The sequence below is a fragment of the Pocillopora damicornis genome, chromosome 13 (assembly GCF_964200805.1).
Source record: "Pocillopora damicornis chromosome 13, jaPocDami1.2, whole genome shotgun sequence".
Classification (NCBI taxonomy): Eukaryota; Metazoa; Cnidaria; class Anthozoa; order Scleractinia; family Pocilloporidae; genus Pocillopora; species Pocillopora damicornis.
The window spans coordinates 20,826,879-20,846,127 of NC_142682.1; the positions used below are offsets into that span (position 1 = coordinate 20,826,879).

General features: G+C 35.2%; 4 protein-coding genes across 9 annotated transcripts in view; 3 read left to right on the forward strand and 1 right to left on the reverse strand.

Moving 5' to 3' along the window:
- The window catches only part of LOC113664981 (nucleoside diphosphate kinase B-like), an 11,089-nt gene extending 8,615 nt beyond the window's left edge, over positions 1-2,474 (forward strand). For all 5 annotated transcript variants that reach the window (XM_089191644.1, XM_089191643.1, XM_089191642.1 and 2 more), the window contains 5 exons: positions 494-628; positions 1,233-1,334; positions 1,725-1,784; positions 2,057-2,109; positions 2,313-2,474. In XM_089191644.1, the coding sequence (XP_089047770.1) occupies positions 494-628; positions 1,233-1,334; positions 1,725-1,784; positions 2,057-2,109; positions 2,313-2,427 (465 nt within the window). In that variant the 3' untranslated portion in view covers positions 2,428-2,474. The remainder of the gene's footprint in view (positions 1-493; positions 629-1,232; positions 1,335-1,724; positions 1,785-2,056; positions 2,110-2,312) is intronic.
- A 1,374-nt stretch (positions 2,475-3,848) lies between these two features.
- LOC149035881 (nucleoside diphosphate kinase B-like) lies at positions 3,849-5,539 on the forward strand. Its single transcript, XM_089191645.1, has 5 exons — positions 3,849-4,098; positions 4,189-4,290; positions 4,960-5,019; positions 5,128-5,180; positions 5,354-5,539. The coding sequence occupies exons 1-5, from the start codon at positions 3,973-3,975 to the stop codon at positions 5,469-5,471; spliced, it is 459 nt and encodes a 152-aa protein (XP_089047771.1). The 5' UTR covers positions 3,849-3,972; the 3' UTR covers positions 5,472-5,539.
- A 49-nt stretch (positions 5,540-5,588) lies between these two features.
- Positions 5,589-15,249, reverse strand: LOC113664965 (sorting nexin-25). Of its 2 annotated transcripts, none has more exons than XM_027180607.2 (21): positions 14,257-15,249; positions 13,617-14,006; positions 13,004-13,376; positions 12,714-12,747; positions 12,250-12,332; positions 11,953-12,000; positions 11,251-11,329; positions 10,792-10,844; positions 10,509-10,685; positions 10,233-10,343; positions 9,980-10,065; positions 9,659-9,703; positions 9,503-9,542; positions 9,251-9,276; positions 8,871-8,941; positions 8,551-8,617; positions 7,564-7,690; positions 7,231-7,285; positions 6,790-6,842; positions 6,554-6,601; positions 5,589-6,240 (listed from the first exon to the last, which is right to left on the reverse strand). In XM_027180607.2, the coding sequence occupies exons 1-21, from the start codon at positions 15,132-15,134 to the stop codon at positions 6,115-6,117; spliced, it is 2,970 nt and encodes a 989-aa protein (XP_027036408.2). In that variant the 5' UTR covers positions 15,135-15,249; the 3' UTR covers positions 5,589-6,114. The 2 variants fall into 2 exon arrangements, with proteins under 2 accessions (XP_027036408.2, XP_027036400.2); XM_027180599.2 differs by having other exon boundaries at positions 7,231-7,303.
- A 34-nt stretch (positions 15,250-15,283) lies between these two features.
- LOC113664974 (putative ATP-dependent RNA helicase DDX41) lies at positions 15,284-17,517 on the forward strand. Its single transcript, XM_027180622.2, has one exon. The coding sequence runs from the start codon at positions 15,325-15,327 to the stop codon at positions 16,972-16,974; it is 1,650 nt and encodes a 549-aa protein (XP_027036423.2). The 5' UTR covers positions 15,284-15,324; the 3' UTR covers positions 16,975-17,517.
- Positions 17,518-19,249: the final 1,732 nt, after the last annotated feature.

Genomic DNA, 19,249 nt, shown 5'->3' on the forward strand with positions numbered 1-19,249 from the left:
CTGAAACATTTAACTTTCAAATTAGCACTATTAATCCTCATGGTATCAAGGAATGCTTTTCATTCAACTAATTTGTTCTTGTTCTTCTTTTTACAAGTTCCCAACCCACAATTTCTCCATTCATTCTGATGAAGAACTAACACTTGAAATGTCAGCTCTGAAACTCTTGACATTAGCCAATTTACTTTATCAACTCAGTTGATAATACTAAATTACCTTGAACCTCACCTTAACTAGGTGAAGACCACAAGTTAAGGGGTGATCCCAGGTGCATGTGATCTCACCCTTGGCAACTTTTGTTTCATACCTCACTGTACTCAGTACTAAAACTGACATGCTATCATATGGGTAGATATTTTGCAAACATCTATTTTAATAATCCAGTAACTGGTCAAAGGGAGCTCTGAGAAGCTGTGTGTTCTGCTCTTATAGGTATACCAACTCTTGCTCAGAAACTTGATTACATTTGACAGCAATTTTTTTGTGTGTTAAGGTTGAAGGCCAAGGTAAATCAGAGAGGACCTTTATCATGGTCAAACCTGATGGAGTCCAGCGGGGTTTGGTTGGAGAAATTGTCAAGCGCTTTGAACAGAAAGGATTCAAATTAGTAGCATTGAAATTTATGAAGGTGAGAAACAGTGACTCTGTGTTCTTAACTTTATTTGTTCCAAATCAAGAGCTTTTGGAACTTTTTGATGCGATGCTGTTCTAGCTTGTGTGAGAATTCTTACCTGATAGATGATTAAGTTTCTGAATTGACTACCTTGTTATGTATTATCCTTGACAAATTTTGAAATTTAAATTCTCACATGAGGAACAATTTGTGGATTTTTGGCCATTATTTTGCCATTGAAACTATTGATACCACTTGTCACTTAAGAGACCACAAGACTTCTTTTTGTGTACAAAACCTGGGAAGCTGCAACACGCTTTTGCTAAAAAATATTTTAATTTGGTTTTAACTCTGATAGGATATCTTTGAGCTGATTCCTTAGTAAATTTCCTAACAGTCATTTTGAATTTGATTGAAGTGCAAACCAAGGTCACTCACTATTATTCTAGAACAAGATGTTTTTCCTCTACCATTGATTAGTACTGGGATTACCCCTAATGCACTGGAATACTTTAGGCATTGAGTTATGTAATAACAACTCCACACTTTTCTTGCCATGGAAATTGATATAGTAAACCATTTTCATTAATTTGTGGACTGACTTCTATGTTTATTTAAGGCGGACGAAGCCCTTCTGAAGGAACACTACGCAGACCTTAGTCATCTGCCATTTTTTCCAGGCCTGGTGAAACATATGTCCAGTGGACCAGTTGTGGCCATGGTAAGTAATAAATATTTCTGTGGTGGTTAGCCTTAATGATGAAAGCTGAAGGTTAAAATATTCTAGATTTATATTAAATCTTACCAATGTCACCTTCAGTTAAGTAAGCTGTTAATAAATTATCTTTTCAATATTAATGCACTGGCAAACTGACAAGTGATAATGAAAATTTGTAACTACTGCTGAATATTGTTTGGATGAACACTGAATTCTTAGGACTTTGTAGTTATTGGTTAGAGGAATTGGCCATTATATCTTAAGAATTGAACAGCAGATATTGCAAGCCAGCAGTTTTGCCACTGCAGCCCCCAACCATAATCAATCAACTTGAGTGTAATTTTCTTGAACCTAGGAGAATGCCTAGATTCTGAGGTCCTCTTAAACCTGCAGGTTTGGGAAGGTCTTAATGTTGTGAAGACAGGACGCCGTATGCTTGGAGAAACAGATCCAGTCAGTACATTAAAGCTTTTTATTGTATCATAATCTTTAATCCTGAATTTCAAGTTCTCCAATTATATTTTTATAGAATACACAAATCAGTGGTTACCTGCAAGCTCAAAACTAGGGGGGAAAAACTATCTAGTAAAAATTTATGAATATAAACATTGTGGCAAATCTTTTTTTAATGACTAAATTGAGGAAATTTTTTCTATAGTGCATATGCATTTCATAGCAGTAAGAGAAAAAGTCATGCAAACTCTAAACCTCTCTGTATTCTTCAGGCAAATTCTTTGCCAGGAACAATCCGTGGAGACTTTTGTATCCAGATTGGAAGGTAAGCTGCTGTAGCCTTACTGAACCCTTGGGCAATCAAATTTTTTTTGTAACGTTATTTTATCTTTCTTTTGTGTTATTGAAGTGAAAAAGGTGACAAACATTTGCTGACAAATTTTGGATTATCATTGATGTTGAAGTAACTTTTCAGTCTTTGCCTTTAATGATTACCACTACACCTGTATTTATCCCTTGACTCTGCAGAAATATCATTCATGGAAGTGATTCAGTGGAAAGTGCTAAAAAGGAAATAAATCTTTGGTTCAAGAATGACATAGTAGAGTGGAATCTGACATCATCTGGAAACATTTATGAGTAACGATTGATCTGTAATAACTGGTAGTAATAAATTGAATTCTTCCCAAACTTATTGTGTTGTAAATCTAACAAAAAACAAATTAAATGATATGTGCCCATGTTGTAGCAATCACACCTTTACCTTAAAAGCCATTTCACTCTTGAGTAATTTTTGTTCTCCTGTAGATAAAGCTATGTGTCACTAGGTACCTCTTTCTGTTGCTTCTTATATCCCATTTCCACTAAAGCTTAAACATGTTTTGAAGTTGTTTTGTTAAACACAGTTTAATTTTTTTCTTTGTAGAAACTACTTAACTTAATATTTTTTTTACTTGAATGTAGCACATTGGAAATGCAAGTTAGCAAGTACTTGAATCGTATGGAATATTAAGTTTTTCAGCTCTCTGTTTATGATTTTCATCTAGTAAAAACCAGTTTAACAAAATATGTTTCAATGGTGTGAATAGGGTACTAGATAAAGATACCTGACAAACCAGATATGCCTGTAGGCTTGCCCTGTACAGTCAGCTAGGCAATCAGTAAAACCCAAGGAATAAATAACTCACCCATAACACTTCTTTTGGTTCTGTATTACAGTGCAATTAATTCAGACTATAGCAACCGGATGAGAGTCCATTTAAACAACTCCTTTTGATATTTTGACTATTCAAGTTGTAAACACAATTTGGCAATATAAACCATATGTGAGGCTTCTCAACAGACCGTCTGTTTTCCCATGTTTTGTAATTCAGATGGTAACCCATAGTAACTGAATGCAAATTATAATTCTTTCATTTTTTAATCCTAAAATCTAAAATAATGTGCAATCATCTTAAAGACCTATTAGTTCCACAATCATCACAGGTCGATAATCAAGTTGGTGTTTCTTTGCGTGAGAGCTTCAGTTTCAATGCATTGAGATGCATAATCACAACCTCGAAATGCAAGTCCCATGGAGGGGGAGAGAAGGAACAGAAGGAACAGAAAATGGAGTATCTATCCCTTAGAGATTAATGTAGATTTACACATTTTCACTAACTTGGACAAAAAGGTTTATATGTTGTTGGCTTTAAAACAAAATTATTCTACAAAGGCAAAGGGAGTTCATAAGCACTCCAGGGCACCACTCTCCCTGTAATGACAGTTATTATAGTCTGAATAAAAAGTTAGAAATAGGACAACCTGTGATGAAATAATTTATCAATAATAGCACTTGATGATCAGTGTTATACCTGTTTCACCTGTCTATGCTGAACTATGTTGTTGGCATCTAATTAATACAGAATTGTATTTTGTAAAAAATATTGATTCGATTCTATGATCGGTAAAGTTCATTACTATCGTATCCCAAATCTAAATGAGGATAAGGCCAACAGGATGTGACTGCATTTGTTGTTCCTTCCTCCTCTCCCCTCCCTCCCCGTCACCTCGGGAGTTTGTTCCAGTACCTTATATGGACACTGAACTTTCTTAAAGTCCCAGGGCACGTGGCGCTTAAGACTGTTCTCGATAAGGAGCTCGTGATTCTTGCCTCTGCTGGAACTGTTTCAAAAAGTACCCTCTGAACATGTCGAAAGACGAGCGAACCTTCCTTATGATCAAACCAGATGCTGTTCACAGAGGACTGATAGCAGATATCATTAAAAGATTTGAACAGAAAGGGTTCAAATTAGTCGCCATGAAATTTGTCAAGGTACGCTGCTTTTGTGTAATCCCTACTCAATGTCTGATGGGGTATTTCTTTGAGCGATAAGTCACGAAAAGTTATTTTTCATTCTTTTAGGCGAGTGAAGAACTCCTTAAAACGCATTACGAAGAACTGGCAAAGAAACCATTCTATAATGGCCTTGTGAAATATATGGGATCAGGCCCTGTTGTGGCAATGGTAATAAATTTGATTGTGATCCATGTATTGAAATGTTGCTTACTACTTTTCTTCAAGGCTGACTGTGACTAAAGTTCCGACCTTTTTGTAATCAGTAGTTCTTTTTATGGTGATCGCCCGTCTTTTATTACAACCTTTGAGAATAATGTACTCCTAAGTCAGCAACAGCAATCAACTTACCACAATGTCTTTAGTTCTCGCATGTCATCAAAATGGAAAATTTTTTTTTGCAGTTTTGATAAGCTATGTATAGAGTTCCTGTTTCACTCAGTATATTTGCGATTAATTTCGTTCGGTGTGAGTTCGAATGAACAGTCCTTTGGCGTAAAGGGAGGGACGGAAAGGGAAGGATGAGGGTCGAACTGAAAGACAAGGTAACCAAAAGAAAGAAAAATATGCAAAGAATTGAGGAATTAATAAATAAGGCTGGATACAAATAGAAATGTTACCCCAGAGATCAGAATTTATCACAAATTTTGGCAGAAGGAAGATTGAGGTACAAAGCTCGCCTTGTCAACCTGCATCCCTGAAAATTTAATCCATGGTCTTTTTCCTTCTTTTTTTGAGTGTATTACCAAACAGACCTCAATTACTGTTTTAAAAGGTTGTGCTATGTAGAAAATGTTTCTTGTTTACTTAATAACTGAGCTTTTCAACAATTTCATCCAGGTGTGGGAAGGACAAGGTGCTGTTTCAACATGCAGAGCTATTCTTGGAGAAACAGATCCAGTGGGTATTGTTGTGACAAAGGATGACAAACTGATAATGACTATTGCTCAAATTACACTTTTTTAAAGGAAAAATCTATTGTAGTGATTTGATTTCAATTACTTGCAGGCAAAATCTAAGCCAGGTACAGTGAGAGGAGATTTTTCCATTCACATTGGCAGGTTAGTGTTCCTTTATGGCTCTTTTTACTGTTACTTTAACTGTTTTATTTTTGTTCTTTTTTTGGTTAGCACTCTGCAAGTAAAAAAAATCAATTTTGTATTCTCTGGCAATATGTTGTAACTGTTATTCTTTGTGCTGTACACAAAATTGATTCCTTTGATTTTGTCTCTAGGAACATCTGCCATGGCAGTGATTCAGTGGACACAGCAAACAGAGAAATTAAGCTCTGGTTTAAAGACGAGGAGCTTGTTGATTGGGAGCCAGAAATGGCAAAATGGATTTATGAATAAAAAGTCTCCTGAGTTGGGTGAAGAGTAAAACAATGAATTTAAATAAAGTTTCATCATTTTGAATGGTATTTCTGCATGTTGGTGTTCTATGTTCAGGTAATTGAACCACACAGGCTATTTCAAATTAACCAATATTATTGTAGCTTTTTATTTCTGAAGATCATGATATAAAAATAAATTAATATAAATAAATCTTTGAATATTAGGCAGTGAAATTTGTACCTAACAGAGAAACTGAAAACATTTTCAGAAATTCTGAGGTACTTCTAACAATGAAAATAGGGGAATGACTGTCAGGTTTTTCCAAACCAATTATTTTTAAATTTTTTTCTCAACAAAGGTCCAAAATTATGGTTTTATTCTAACATTAAAAGTAATCAGAGGTTAAGTGGGAAAACTGAGAAAATATGATTTAGTGGACAACAATTTTACAGAGCCATACTGGGCAAGAATCTTTGGAGATATATCCAAAAAGTGTATCCTTGAACAGTTTAAAAGGGCTTCTGCATAATTATTAATACTTTGATTGTTACTCAATAAGTTTTGAGAGCATTACAATGTGGGCCCAATACACATCTCATGTAGGTAAGTAATTTTCCAATGATCCAAGTCTCATTTAAAAATTTCCCACAGTAACAGTTCCTTATTTATCAATGTGAGGTGAAATTGGCTGCATGTTCTTCATGTTCATCAAAACCATTGCTCTTTGCTTAACTTCCTCAGACATCACTTCAGGGCAAATGGTAAATAAAATGAGCTCAAACAGAACCTGTAAGAAAAACAAAGATGGATTAAAAATCCACCAGTTTCTTTAATAGCTAAAAAGATTGCCATGCAAATCAAAATGTAGTCTGGTGGAAACTTAGCAGTAACAAGGTCAGAATGAGATGAAAGATTCCATAGACAGCTAAACAGAACAGTAACCTGTTTCCACCCACACACCCTTCTGTATTCTTAGCCTAGCATCCTTATCATGCATCACTCAACAGTAAAAACCAAATAGGACATACCTCTGTTTATCAAATAATGTAAATCTACTTGAAACTAAATTAATAAGGAGAAATTTCTGACAAAGAACTTACATAAAACAGGTGTTTGGTAACCCTGATATCCTGAAATGCTTCAAACACCTAGAACAAACATGTCTCATGTAAAAGCTGGAAAAAAGTGTTTTCAGGAAAACTTCACCCCATTCACTTGCTCAATCACAGAATTTTAAGAATAAAGAATGTTCAATCCAGTTGTTTATTGTAAAATATATAGCACATAAACACTAATCAAGGTACATAACTGTAGCCAGTTAAATCATTAGGGTTACCTTCAGAGCTCCAAGTTTACTATTTTTTTTTCCCACCAGATTCTGGAGAACTTCTATAATATGAATTATTAATAAAAGAAGAATTTTTAAGGATCTTTTATGAAGTAATCTTTTACAACTTAGTATGTGAACCAGTAATTCTATTAATGTCATAAATTTAAAAATTAATTAAAGGACCATTCCCATATATGATTACTGAAAAGAATGTAAAATTTTTCATCATGTAAAAAATTCTGATGGGTGGGAATTAGAATTATCTTGTATTAACTGACACCCCCACTAACATAGCACCACATTTTCCTCAGAAACTTGCCCTCTCAATAAAAAAAAAAAATAATATCAGATAACTGATAAAACTCTATTGATGATCTGAAACTGTTCCTACATTTCTCAACATCTGTGTGACAGGGAATTAAAGCTCGTTGCCCATTTCTAACTTGCCTGGAATGTTTTTCAGAAGTTTTTGTCTTGCTCTTTTACTTGTCTTAAGTTTCTCCTGAAAGAGAGATGATGACTGTGGAGAGGCATATTTTCAGTTACCATTTAAATCAATTTTGATCACATCTTTAAAAATACCTCAAGTACTAAATCATTGTATTTTGCAAAGAGTTCCATCTTGAATTCCTTGTTCTGGAACTAGCCTGAGATACATGCCAATTATTTTGTCTACTCTCCATGTCCAGCAAAATGATTGAAGCTTGGAGCCAATGTTTAAAAATATTGAAAAATTACAATGTTGACAGACATTCAATGTAAAAAGTCCAACTTCCTTACTGCATCAGTACGTTGTACAGCAGGTTTAGCCAGTTCCCCACCAGGCCATGTTGAGTCACGGAACAAACGAATGTAGTACATTACCATTGATTCTGACACAAGCCACTCAACCATATGATGGATTTCCCTGGTCAAGGAACAAAGTCTTCTCATTAGATGGTAATCAGGATTTATGAAGATAAATTAACTGTCCTTCAATTCAAGTAAGAGGTATAAATTAAACATGATACATTCTACTGTCTGCAAAGGTTCCCACACTTTCTCCATATGTAATGTTTTTGGGATCAGTTAATTGCTAAATATAACTGTTCAACCCCCTTGTGATAAGACACAAATATTATAAGCACACCATAGAAAGAAATCAAAATACCAGTGTGAATAACTTCATTAATTTTAACCTTTATGTCAAGTGACTGAAAATTTTATGATTCAAATCTGTCCTTGGTTTAATCATTTTTCAAACTAGTATGATGACCCACTATATGATATTTACTTCCAATATTTTCATTTCACTATTATGCATGATATTTTGCCATATTAAGGCAACAGAACCCACAAAATCAATGGAATTATGATGTAGAACAGGGCAAAAATATGAAGAAAAAAATGAGAAATAAAAAGGCCACAGGCAGCCATCCAAACTGTAAACTGTTTGACTGTGTCATTTCAGGGACAAACTATATTGATTGAAACAATTTTCTATTGTGGCTGGTTTTGTTTGTTTTGTTTTTATCTTTAATACATGCCCTAAGTAATCAAAACAATGCTCAAAGAATGCCAAAAAATTACAAAATTGAAAAAAGATGGAAAGACTAGTCCCTTTTTTGATCCAGGTTTAACATACAACATCCCTTGGCCTTTTTGCTTATTGCTCATATTTTTCCTTCCTTAGAAAAATATGCTGCAACTCACAAAATATGTGCCCACATTACATGTTGAACCACTGAAAAAGGTGTATTTATAACAAACTCATCCAGAAACTCTTACTTGTTAATTGTGCCTCCAAATGTGACTTGAACAAAAGCTATTAAAGTTCTTCTCAGCCACTTAAAAACTGTGCACAAAAATAATTGTTCTTACTAATATCAATGTATTTATTGTTCTCATCATTATCATCATCATCATCATCATCATCATCATCATTATTATTATTATTATTATTATTATTATTATATCATATTATAATGGCTATCATTATTTTATTTTTCCTCCAAGAAGATTCTTTCTGAGGAAAATTATATTAAATACAAGATCACTGTATCCATTCAAGAAAAGGTATCCTGCAAGCTGAAATTCATCACATTTACCTCCTTTCAGCTCAAATATTTCACCAATCAATCCATAAAATGGCTCAGCTATAGAATCTTTACGCAAGGAACTGCCCATAACAAGAAAGGGAAATGTCAGGAAAGATAATTGACTAACCTCAGCAAACATCTTTCTTCCAAAAATAGCAAAACCCAATGTTGAAAGTGCTTGTTAGTATAATTGTAATATTTTTTTATGTAAACACTGACATACAAAATAACTCCATCTACTGTTGTCTCATTTTCAAGAACAAAACAATAAAATTTCCTAAAACAATATTCCCATTTTGTCTACTTTGAGAATACTGTGAAATAAAAATGATTTAATTTCTTGAATTATTATGTTCAACTTGTAAATCATCAATAACATAATGTCTCACCTGTCCTCTGGATCAGGACCTGTTTCCTATAGAGTAATTTTCAAAAACAAATTAATCAACTGCTTGTGGAGGGTGAAAATTACTATTTTTTCTCAATTTTTTCATCCCAGTGAGAATTAAAATTGTAAAATTAACATCAATTAAGAAATAAGTTTTTAAAGGTGGACATTGAAAACCAAATGATCTTGTCAGCTATAACAGTATTTATACTACTAATTGAACACATTCATCTTAATAACCGTTTTTTCTAACCTCATCAGCTTCTTCTGCTGGAATGATGTCAAAAGGTAGGCTAATTCAAGAAAAAGTGAACAGCTTGTTAACATTGAAGTAAACAAACATTAAGCAGAAAGCCACATCAAACCACTTATTAACCAACACAAACACAATTCTACACATTTTACATACCTTTTTAACACTGACAAAAGGGAAAACCCTCTTTTGGTTGGTTCACTTAAAAGAAAAGTGGGGAATCTTATTAGGTAAAATTAAACAATTCAAGAGAAAATAAGTAGACTCAAAGAACGTCAATAAACTATTCATCTCTTTAATACATGCACCTGTGCCTTTTACATGTATTTGTTTCAAACCACAAAATTCTGTAAATACAACTTACTCTGATTTGAAGTTCATTGCCAAAAGTGCACCAAAGATAATTCAATATGATTTAAAATTGATTGAAGATAATGTGATGATAATCTTATTAACAATTAAACCTCTTTTAAATACCTCTGCTTCTTAAGATGTTCAGGACTGGGGCTGAGAAAAGAGTACAGCTCTTCACTCAAGCACAGCTTTTCATCAGCTAATAATGTCTTCAACAAAAGTAATACATAACACAAAAAAATTGGTAAATGTGTTGGTAAGCATACTATGAGCTAACTTAACCTCAAAACTTTAATTCTATATGTTTTCTTACACAAACAACCAGCTCATTTTACAGAAAATTGCAAGGATAGGAAAACATGCAACACAACTTTACCTGTAGGTATTCTTCCAATGCTTTCCTTGATCGTTCTAAAAACTCGTCATCAATGGATCTGTACCATTTTTTGGATGGCACAGGTAGATCACGAGTAAGCCAAGAACAACACTGCAAGACACAATAAATTAAATATGTTATTATTATAATCATTTATTTTCTACCAATAAAACAGACCAAGCGCCATTTTTGTTACAACTGAGAGTTAACCACTAATAGATTATTACTTGGAAGGAATAAGTATAATTTAGTTCCATTTCCATGCTATATCATTACCTCCTTTAATTTAACATGAAGAGTCTCAAAATCTTTGAACTTCCTAGTTACAACCCAGCCTTCTGAATTGAGATTTCCATCTCCCTCTTGTGATCTGCCAGCTGACTGATACTTCTCACCAGCACTGTGAACCACTATAGCATACACAGGTACTGACCTCTCACCATCTATATTCCACTAAAAGGAAAAAAATGAAACATAGCAAGTAGTCATATGGATCTCACTGCTCTGTCTATCTGGTGCCTAAAATTTTTAAACCAAGTGTGTAAAGCTACAGACCTACCTCTACACTAGGTATTTCTATCTTCCACATCCCTAAGTTTTCACACCATTGATCTGCGAAAAACAATCAGGGAACTCTTCGAGTTAATTATGTATGGAGATAGGGATTGAATAGACATTTGGTTCTTAAACACAAATAAATTTCAGGGCGCATGCCTGATAGAATACATTTATCAAACTCTTTGTTGTTTCCATACTTCACAACACTCAACCTTCTTTACAACAAATCTGATAACTGGAAAATGAAATACCATACTCTATGACACTACCCACTGCTGCCGTCACAATGAAGAAAAATATTTCATGGAGAACTACAATTATTCCTGTTAAATGGTTAAAATATTATAAGATGCACTATGCCAATTTCCAACAGTGCAAAATATGCAGAGCATTGCAAGAACCCACATCATCATCAGGCTTAAGTACGAATGATTGCAAACATCTATTATTCTTTCACTACCTGTTCTCTCCACATGAAACTCCAGCTGCATTCTTTCTATTTTCAACTTTTCAATCTCACCAGTAAGATATTCCATTTCCTCAAAAAGGAATAAAATAAATATTACAACCACTAAAAAACAAACGATCATCATTACTTACAGTATGGTTATGCTACTTAATTGAAACTTAGTGCTACAAACCATCCATTCCAATGATATCTTGAGAAGCTTTTAATTACAAAACTTCAAATAATTACATTTAGTTATAAATATATTCTTGTTATTCATAATCAAAACAAATGATTTAATTTTAATCATATGCATGGAATTCCCTAAAAAATGAACCAAAAATATCTTAAGGACAAGGAACATGTTTTGGACAGGGATCCAGACTGGTTTATGGGAGGAGTTTCAGAGGCAATTTACATTACAGCTCACAAACCAACCCTAAATAGAGGTGGGTGGGGGGGGGGGGGGAAAACAACTTTTCAGCAATCTAGAAGAGGCTGGTCAAGTCACAGGTCAGGTGACTTGAACAAGGCTTTGGCAGAGAACAAGCTCAGAATTCTACCATCTATGGTGTGTCAAAAATGAAAAAGTTGGCATTAAGATTACAAAAATTCTACACAACTTGGTATACCCTTTAAAAATATTAATTTTCATTGCTAAACAATATGTTGCTCTTAACTCATATTTATAATTCAAACAAACTGGCTCTGTACCTCGACCTCAGCTCCATAACTTCTTTTCACAAGTTCCAATTGTTGTGTCTTGAGGAGAAATTATCGTCATTTTAAAAATTACACTTACAATATCTTCATGAAAATGATCATTACAAACCACTACACAATTTTAAGTTGTAGATGTCAATTACTGAGGTACCTACAAAAGGAGAAAGAACATTGAACAATAGAACCTCTCTCATCTATCATAAATTCTTACAACAAACAATATAAAGCTGTTCTGTAAATTTGTTCTTGTGGTACAACTAGAGCATACATTTTTATGATTGGCATTACCTTTGAGGCAAGTCTTTGATCAAGAACCTCTAACTTACGGACAATTGCTTCACTCCGTTCTTCTACAGTACTTGGTTTACGTGCTAAAAAGAACATGGGATCTAATCTTAATTCAAATGTCAAAAAGCATTCCCACTAGTGCTTCAGTCATCTAAAATATATTTGAGAAAAGAAAAATACTACATAAATTATGAGGAAGCATAAGAGAATACTTAAATAAAATGTCATCTATGCTAAGGATTGATGCATAAAATTTATTTTCTGCTGGTTCATCAGCTGCCAGTACCTCTCTTTTACTTTATGAATTCATATACCTGTCTATTTTTTCAAGGAATACCAATTAATTTTTGTGTATGTGTACTGGTCTTAAACAAGAATTAAAACAGTTGATTAACTCCTTCAAAATATGAGTGATCATCAAAAAATAATAGCAAAAAATAAATGGTCAGAAGATGTCCACACACCAAGCTTTGGAGTGCCATCACTTTCTGTTCCAACCTATGATAAATCAGAAAAGATATGAACATCCTCATACAATGGAAAACTGTTTCAAGAAATTGATATGCATAGTAGTTTAAACGTATATTCATTTTTTTCCATTACTATCTACTATCAAAATACAGAAACATGCCCTAGGAAAAATTTTCAATCTACATAAAACTCTACTTACAAAATTTATCTTATTGAGAGTTCAAACATTCCAGTTAGTATGATTTAAAACTGTTTTTCACTTTTCTAAACTGAATGTACATACATCTTCATCAGTTGTATCCAAATCAAATTCATCATTCCAATTCAAATCCAGGTCATCATCCTCCCTGTGTTGAGCACGCAAATCATCTAACTCTGCTTCTGATTGCAAAACAAACATGAAGTACTCTTCACTTAGCACAAACTTGCGGTAAAACTTTTCCTCTAGAGTTTTATAAACTTTCTTCTGTGCATCAAAGAACCCTTGGAGTCCATGGGTACCATGCAGGTACTGCTCCATTCCTCTCACCAAAGTAGTGTCCAACATCACAGATTTGTCTGATGATGGTGCAACATAAACTTGGTAGATTTCTTGTGCACTTTCATGCAGTTCAGTGTATTTTACTAACTTAAGATTCTCGACAGCCATCCAGAAACTGCAATCATTGAAAAAAGAAATCAATGAATTTCAATGGAACATTTCATATTTAAAGAAAACCATAAAACATCATCACTTGAACCGTCACAAATCAATTTAAAAATATTTTTGTCTGGGTGAACAATACAAAGTCCATGGTTTAACATCGATGTGATTTGCAATCATCTCAAAAATATTTGAATTGATATTAAGATTGTGGTTCTAAATCTTTGGAACAAAAGAATAATCCAAAACTGACCTAAGCATATTTTTGCTGCCAGTTTTATTTTGAAGGAACAGCATAAAAAAGCTCCTTGCCAAGCTGTTATCCATCACCTCAGGAAAGCCTAACACTTTGGCTTGAGATTTTGCACTCAATTTTTTAGTAAGCTTGACTTTCTCTTGTCTAGTCTGTATTATGTCTGTCCCTCCATTATTAGTGTAATCAGGTCCCCCTAACATTTTGATTCGACGTTCACACTGAGCTTTAGCCACAGTACACTGGTTGATGTAACGTTTTAGATTCCTAGCTCTCAGTTGAGTATCTTTCTTCAGGGCTTTTCCCTGTTTGTCATCTTGTCCAAACTGGTCAATTCCCTTTAAGTTGTTAATTGTAGTTGCCTGCATGATTTCTGCAATTATGTGATACCTGTGTAGTAAAATCAGATCAAAAAAGGAATTTTAGTTTCCTTTATCCAAACAAAAATAAATACAGTCAAACCTCTATACTCCATCTTAAACCTTCACAAATGTCTCCTGAGGGTGGGGGTCAGAGCCACCAAAGGTTTTTTCAGGGGGGGGAAGGTTGCATTATAATGATTCAGAAGAAAAGCTGGTGCTGTGAAAAAAAAAAAATCTGTAACTTTGTGATCTTCATAAATAACTTGTAATGCTGTTACCTAATTTGTTTCAAAGCTTCAACTGAATTTGATGTATTGATCATCTTGATGAAGTCTTCATAAGTTTCTGCATAAGCATAGCCTTGCTTGTGCTGAGCTGTGAGAGCTTCTTTGGCCTCCAAATGGACAAGAAGGGTTTGGTTTATATAGTCAGGATCGCACAACATGTCGGCCAGAGGCTGGAAGACAGAGAACGCTAAAATCTCGCGCAAAAGGTATCGCATTGTGGAACAACGTGAATTCTTTTGAGGAAGAAGACAACAAAGCATAACCTCGGAGGCTTTGCGGAGATAATCAAGCTCTGCAGCTCGACTCGTGAGGCATGGATGGAGAACAAAGTGAATCGCATTATCAGAAAAGGCTCGGGTGTCTGCGAGTCGCAGCTGTTGGAAGTGTCTGCTGAGAATTTCAACCACGTCATTCGACAAGAATTTCACGGTGTCAACACATTTTAACCTGTCCACAAGATTCGCCGTCACAACCCACAGCTCTTCAGTAAGTATATCGACAAAGGCAGCTTCATCTTTACCCAAATCGCGAAACCAAGATAGGCAAAAATCACGGATGAACAAGTCAAACACCTCCTGGATGGCTTTGTCGACAGGTCTTGAAACAACCGTCTTGTGCTTGTAAGGTTTATGCGTTTGACTTCGCGTAAGCTTAGCCAGAAAACGTCTGACTGTTTCAACTTTCTTTGGAAGTCTTGGTGTCGATGGGTTTCGTTGTTTACCAGAGAGGAGGTATAGCATTACCCCTGAGAAAATCCCCAGTAGTACAACAAAAAAGTTCCATATTGTCCAGTAGAGGCTATGGAGAAATCCAACCTGCCATAGCACAGCTACAAGGATAGTGCAACCTACAATGTAGTAATTTTGCATGACTCACGAATTGCACAGTCCAATCGACCGGTATTAATAAAGTCACTAATCTCTCTTTCTCATTTTGGGGAAATCTGCAACCTCAATTTTAAGCCTTCGCTTTCAAGTCAAATTTGCTGCAAATTTATGCGCGGGCATATATTCTCAACTTTGCCGCTGAACCCTACAAGACAACAGCAATCTTTGTAAAATGGCGAACCAAGGGGAAGGAAAAGGAGAGAGATCTGAAGATGATTTCATTCCTCTTAGAACAAATACGAAACGAAATACCACGGGACAGGAAGACAACTTAATGAAATCTTACTACGAGGAGGTTGAAAATATAACACAGCTTTCTGAGGAAAAAATTGATGAAATAAGGTGGCAAAATGGGATTGAGATCCAAGGTGAAAATTGCCCGAAACCTATAACAAGTTTTCAAGATTTAAAGTTACCTCCTGAACTGCAGGAATACTTGCAAGATAATGGCTACATTAGCCCTACTGCAATCCAGATGCAGGCTCTCAGCTGTGTTATGAGTGGAAGAGACATCATTGGTTTGGCAGAGACTGGGTCTGGTAAAACGTTGGCTTATTCCTTGCCTCTGTGTATGTTTTTGAAAACAAGACAGCCATGTTTGCCTGGACAAGGACCTATGGCACTTATTTTGACTCCCACAAGGGAACTGATGCGACAAGTGTTTGATCATATTTCAGAATTGTTGTATTGTATCACAACAAAGACTACAGGTATGGTTTTACCAAACAATAACCATGGCAGTGTCGCTGAAAACATCAATTCACTTCATTTGAATTACTCAAACACAACAAGGAGTTCTTATTTGAATACACATTTACCTTATAACGTGATGAACACAGGGTCACCAGGAATGCCTGGCTGTCATCCAGTATCAAGTCATTTAGCATCTTTCCCTTACTTATTCCCTGCAGCTTCACCAGTCAGCATCAAATACAAATCAGTTGGAATTTGTGGTGGTGTGCCAGTTTCAGTTCAGGCACAGGAGATAAGGAGTGGAGTGGATGTTGTCATAGCAACTCCCGGAAGGCTTCTTGACTTGTGTAAACGTGGTCTCATCAGTCTTGATAAAGTGTCATATTTAGTGATGGATGAGGTAGATAAGATGCTTGGGATGGGGTTGGAAGAACAGTTGAGGAAGGTTGTTGGACTTGCTACTAGAACTGAAAAGGCAAGACAAACACTGCTATGGACTGCTACCATGCCAGATTCTTTAGACAGATTGGCAAGGTCTGCGGTGTTAGATCCCATTACAATTCAAGTAGGACCTGTTGGGCTGATATCTCCTACTATCCAACAAAATGTCATGTTTCTGTATCATTATGAAAAAACAGAAAAATTATTACAAGTTCTTCGAAATACACCTATTCCTCCTGTCATTGTATTTACATCATCCATCCAGAATGTAGATTATGTCACAGAGTTACTTAAGGAGGAACAGTTCCATGCATCTGGCCTGCACTCTGAAAAACCTCAAGAATACCGATTTACTTTAGTGAGGGAATTTCGTGAAGGCAAAGTGGATGTGTTGGTGGCAACAGATGTTGGGTCAAGAGGTCTAGATTTTCCTGAAGTAACGCATGTAATAAACTATGATCTACCAGATAGTATTGAAGATTATGTTCACCGCTGTGGTCGTACAGGAAGAATGGGGCATTTTGGTGTTGCAACATCTTTTTTGACACTTGACTGTAAGATTGCTGAGCAACTAAAAGAAATGCTGGAAGTGATGGATCAAGCTGTACCCAAAGAGCTTGTGAACACTAAACAGTTTGGCAAAAAAATCATGAAGACAGAGTTTGGTGATAGAGTTGTAGATTTTTGAGAAATTGTTTTGCATTACAATGAAACTATTGATTTTCAAAGGAAGCAAGGGAACTTGAAAAAGTGTAATAAAACCATTTCCACCTTGTGTGAAAAAAGGTTAAGAGAAAGTTGTCAAATTTTATGTAGTTCAATTCTGTGTTTCGTCAATTGTAGATCAGTTATAGTACATAGATAGTGCTTTTAAGTTTTTCAACTAAGTGATGTTTTAGTCTGTTTTTTCTTCTCATCTCCATTAAAGGTCAGTTGAAGTGGATGCTTACCAGAAGGGCTGCACCCACCATAGGGTTTACACAGTTCCCTAATAATTCATTTTTCTTTGGAAAAGTAGACTGCAGACAAAGTGAAGAAAAAATCTCTAGCTGGGGAGATGTACTTATGACAGCCATGTTATTTTAATTTTGAGCTTTTGAGGGAAGAGTAGTAAGTTATTTATATCGTGGTTATTGTTTTTTGTATGTGTGAAAGACTCTTCCATCACTGAAATCTTCCATATTTAAACTACATAAAGTAAAATTCAGCTAATAACAAATTTTTTTAGCCTCACACACTCAGACCGATTATCATTTCTAGAGGTTTTAATAGTGTGCCCGTTCTTCCAATGAGAGTTTGGTGATGTTAAGTTTTTCACTGTGAGTTCTACCCCACGAAGCGTAGGCCGTGACATCATACACATGACAAACACGACTGGTCAGGAAAGAGTGAGATACAATAGGACAGGAGTTAATTTCATACCCGCAAGTACAAGTCTTATTCAAGCAATAATACCTTTGTACTCCAGCCTGATCACCACTCAACTCGTTAAAATATGTATTTAAGCGAGACAATAGGGATGGTGTAGGTTACGCAAACTTCGCTGCACACAAATTTCGTCATCTCAACATAGCCCCATTGGCATCTGTGTTAGTGACAGAGTTCCAGGAATGCAGTAAACTTTGTGTCAACCGAACAAGGAGTTTTTCTATCAACTTGGCAGCTATTTCCAAGCGATAAATATCGATAGCAAATCACAAGAGTTCGTCAACAGCGTAGCGTTTCTTTATCTAAGCATAAAGGTCAGTAGACAAGTTCCGTATGTTGCTTTCTCACTAAAACCTGAACACCTAACCTCCTCACCTCTAACCCTAGATAGTGAAAGAGAGAAGAACACGAGAATTTTTGTTTGGCGATCTTTGTTTTAGCTCCTTTCGATTATTTTTAAGTACTTTTATTAGTCAGAATTAAAGTTTGATTGGAAGGAAGGCTGGTCATAAAATCGTTCGAGGAGATCATTATAAATTTATGGGCCAAAAATAAACGATTAAGAAAAATTTCAACCATCATTTGAGTTGAAATTTCATTTCCAAACATTTCGTTGTGAAACATGAAAAATAAAACAAAGGATGCTATTTATTTACACTTCGTTCTACTCCTATTTCGTAAGATACAGTTCTCAAAGTTATTTACGAGGTTATGTATAAATTAGCTTTAGAACTCGTCATGGTGGTTAATTTATATTTTCAACTGCACTAATATATCCAATTCATTAGTATAATGCCAAGAGTGAAATTTAGAGGAGATTCACTGAAGAAGAAAAACTTGAATCAGACAAGCCATCAACAAGTTCTTTTAACTTAGCAAAATAGTTCCCGCTTACCTTTAGGGTGATTACAGGCAGAATTTGACGCCATGGAAAGAACAGATTTTGCTTTGAACTATCATTTGGTATCAAAATTGAGTGCAGTTTATCATAATTCAGACCGTCAAACGAAAAACTTGTATTCGAGAAGGAACTAACAGAAAGAATATCATTAACAAAATTAATCGAGAAATAGATTGTGTGTTACACAATTGTCATTTTAGGATAAAAATAAGGACAACATGCGTAGGATTAGAGCCGGTGCATGCAAAAAAAATGTACTCCCCTACATAGAAAAAGTTTACATGTGAAAGATTAGTCTAAGCAAATCTTTTGGCCTCACTTTAGGTATAACACTAATCTACAACTCTGATATTAAGTTAATGAGAAAAGGCTGGGGGCAATGAAGGGTCAAACTAAAAAGGATAGGGTCGTAACCTCGCATCAAGATTGATTGACCAACATAGGTTAATATTACTGAGCCGTCGGTGACAACTACAAAGTGTGGCATGTTTCTCGAGTACATCCTACTTGTTTTAAGCCAGTCTGTCACACTTAGCAAGTTCAACCCTTCCCCTCTTTTCCTCCACTCACCTCATTTAAAGTGTAGTAGTAGTAGTAGTAGTAGTAGTAGTAGTAGTAGTATGGACACCTTTGC